The following is a 2,299-nucleotide window of genomic DNA, read 5'->3' as shown; positions in this document are numbered from 1 at the left end:
TTGATATAAAGTGCGTGAGTTAATAAATGCTTGTAACTTTGGAAACCAAGCTACTTCTTCTCTTTTCTTGCAGCAAGTGCTATTTCAGGATTGCTTCAGAAGATTTAAGATCTTAAGGAAAATATTCGTAAAGGGAGGTAATGCAGTCTAATACAAGAGAGAAGTTGCTTCTCAGTACCTTATTTATGTTAAAAAATCTTTAAGAAAGAGCGTACCAAACAAAACTGTAAGATGTATATTTAAATATAGACTGTGTGAAAGGTAGAGAGCTGAAAGATAGTCTGGGAAAGATCTGGATTCAGAAGCTGTCATGTAGAAGCTAAAGTTAAATAATTCAGTCTCCTCCTGGACTAGAAGGCAAAGCATAATACTGAAGGATTACAATTCACTTACAATGATATTGCCAAGTAAACTCTAGAGGAGAAGAAATGGAATTTCATTCCAGAGTTTTTAACATTATCTTTCTTTTGTATTCAGGTGATAAGCTAGCAAACTATCCAGCCCCATTCTTATTTTTGGTTTTGTTGTTATTTTATTATGTTGGGAAGAAAAAAGAAACAATGGTCAAAAAAATGTGTCTGTTTTTTTTGTGGGAAGGAAAAAACTGATAGTGGAGTGTGCTTTTTTTTTTATTTTTTTGTGTGCTGCCTTCACTGTGCAAGCTTTTCTCACTGTTTTTGCTGACTGTTGTACAGGTGGTTGACCAGATTGACACGCTGACGTCTGACCTACAGCTGGAGGATGAGATGACAGACAGTTCCAAAACGGACACGCTCAACAGCAGCTCCAGCAGCACAACAGCTTCTAGCTTGGAGAAAGTCAAGCTGCGTGGCAGCACACCGCTCATCAAGCCACCCACACACCCCTCTGCTATCCTCACTGTGCTGAGGAAGCCAAATCCTCCTCCTCCTCCACCACGACTGACACCCGTCAAGTGTGATGAGCCTCCAAGGCTGCCTCCTTCAGCCAACCCTGTCAAGACTAATGGTACCCTGCTGCGAAACGGGGGCTTGCCAGCTGGGCCCAACCGCATCCCAAATGGTGATATATGCTGTATACCAACTAGTAATTTGGAGAAAGTTGCAATGCAGCCTCTGATGCACAGACCTGAGAAAGAGCGGTGTCCTCAGCCTGGAGCAAGGGAACGGGTACGATTTAGTGAAAAAGTGCAGTACCACGGCTATTGCCCCGATTGTGATGTTCGGTATAACATTAAAAACAGGGAGGTGCACTTGCACAGTGACCCTGCCCATGCTGTGGGAAGGCTGCCACACCAGTGCCCTCCTGTGCCACCTCCACCACCTCCACTGCCTCCATTTCCGCTGGAAAATGGAGGGTTGGGGTTGAGTCCCAGTAATAGCTTTCCTCCTCCGAGACCTGCAACTGTGCCTCCACAAACTGCACCAAAACCCCAGAAGACCATCCTGAGGAAGTCAACCACAACAACAGTGTGATGTATGCCACTTGAAACAACTCTCTCTTTTCCTATATATGAACATAAATAGGTAATGAGCACTTTCTACTTGAGCAATAAAAAGACCCAAGTGAAGTGGCATAAAAATCACATGGTAAGTACAAAGAGGAATACTTGTTGATCTTGTACTCACAAAAAAAATGTTGTTATGACAAAGGATGCTGAAAAAAATATTTATGCTTTAACTTTTGGTTGCAAACATCTATTTCAGTTTCATTTGTGTAGTGTGGTTTAAAAGACAGTGAAAAGAAAGTTCAGTTTGAAAATACTGAGTGATGGTTCATGATAGATTTCGATCTATCTGACATAAAGGAATAAACATTGCTCCTGGGTTTTGGGAAATTTCCTGTTTTTTACAAGTACTTTTTCAAGGGTCTTTTGATGAAGTAAAGTGATGTACCAGATAACAGGTTTTCACTGAATTCTAGTGAATGCGTTTTTCTCTGCCTGACTGCTTGAGCTAAGGCATTGTGTGTGGAGCAAAGCAATGGGAGGTAATCATTGGACTTTCAAGCAGCTCGATCTTTGATGGGCAAGTAAATAAATAATTGAAAGCTATGTTGACATGGCTTTGAAAAACTGAATTATCTTGCATTTTGCTTCTCACCTGCTCAATTGTGCCACAGCCAAGGTGGCTGATTTCAGATGAGCAGGGTAGTCCCATTAGATTCCCCCCTCTCCCATTTTCATTGTTCCATCTGCAAAATGGTAGTAATATTTTATCTCACATGAGATGGCGTTAGATTAAACCAATGAAGCTTAGTCCTAAATTTTTCATAAGGCTTTTGTCTGGTGCACTTCTCTTTTTTGAAGAGGAAGAAAATT

At 41.2% G+C, this 2,299-nt stretch overlaps 1 protein-coding gene across 1 annotated transcript; it reads left to right on the top strand.

Annotated features, from left to right (window-relative positions):
* Positions 1 to 695: 695 nt before the first annotated feature.
* Positions 696 to 1,537, top strand: PRR16 (proline rich 16; the record flags this gene model as incomplete). The annotated part of the gene is made up of 1 exon (XM_010015042.1): positions 696 to 1,537. A coding segment is annotated over one exon (759 nt), but the record flags the coding sequence as incomplete, so codon positions are not given.
* Positions 1,538 to 2,299: the final 762 nt, after the last annotated feature.

This window comes from Nestor notabilis, unplaced genomic scaffold (assembly GCF_000696875.1).
Source record: "Nestor notabilis isolate BGI_N333 unplaced genomic scaffold, ASM69687v1 scaffold375, whole genome shotgun sequence".
In the NCBI taxonomy this organism is placed as follows: Eukaryota; Metazoa; Chordata; class Aves; order Psittaciformes; family Psittacidae; genus Nestor; species Nestor notabilis.
Note: the sequence above shows the minus strand (reverse complement) of the source record. Positions and strands in the feature narration are given on the sequence as shown.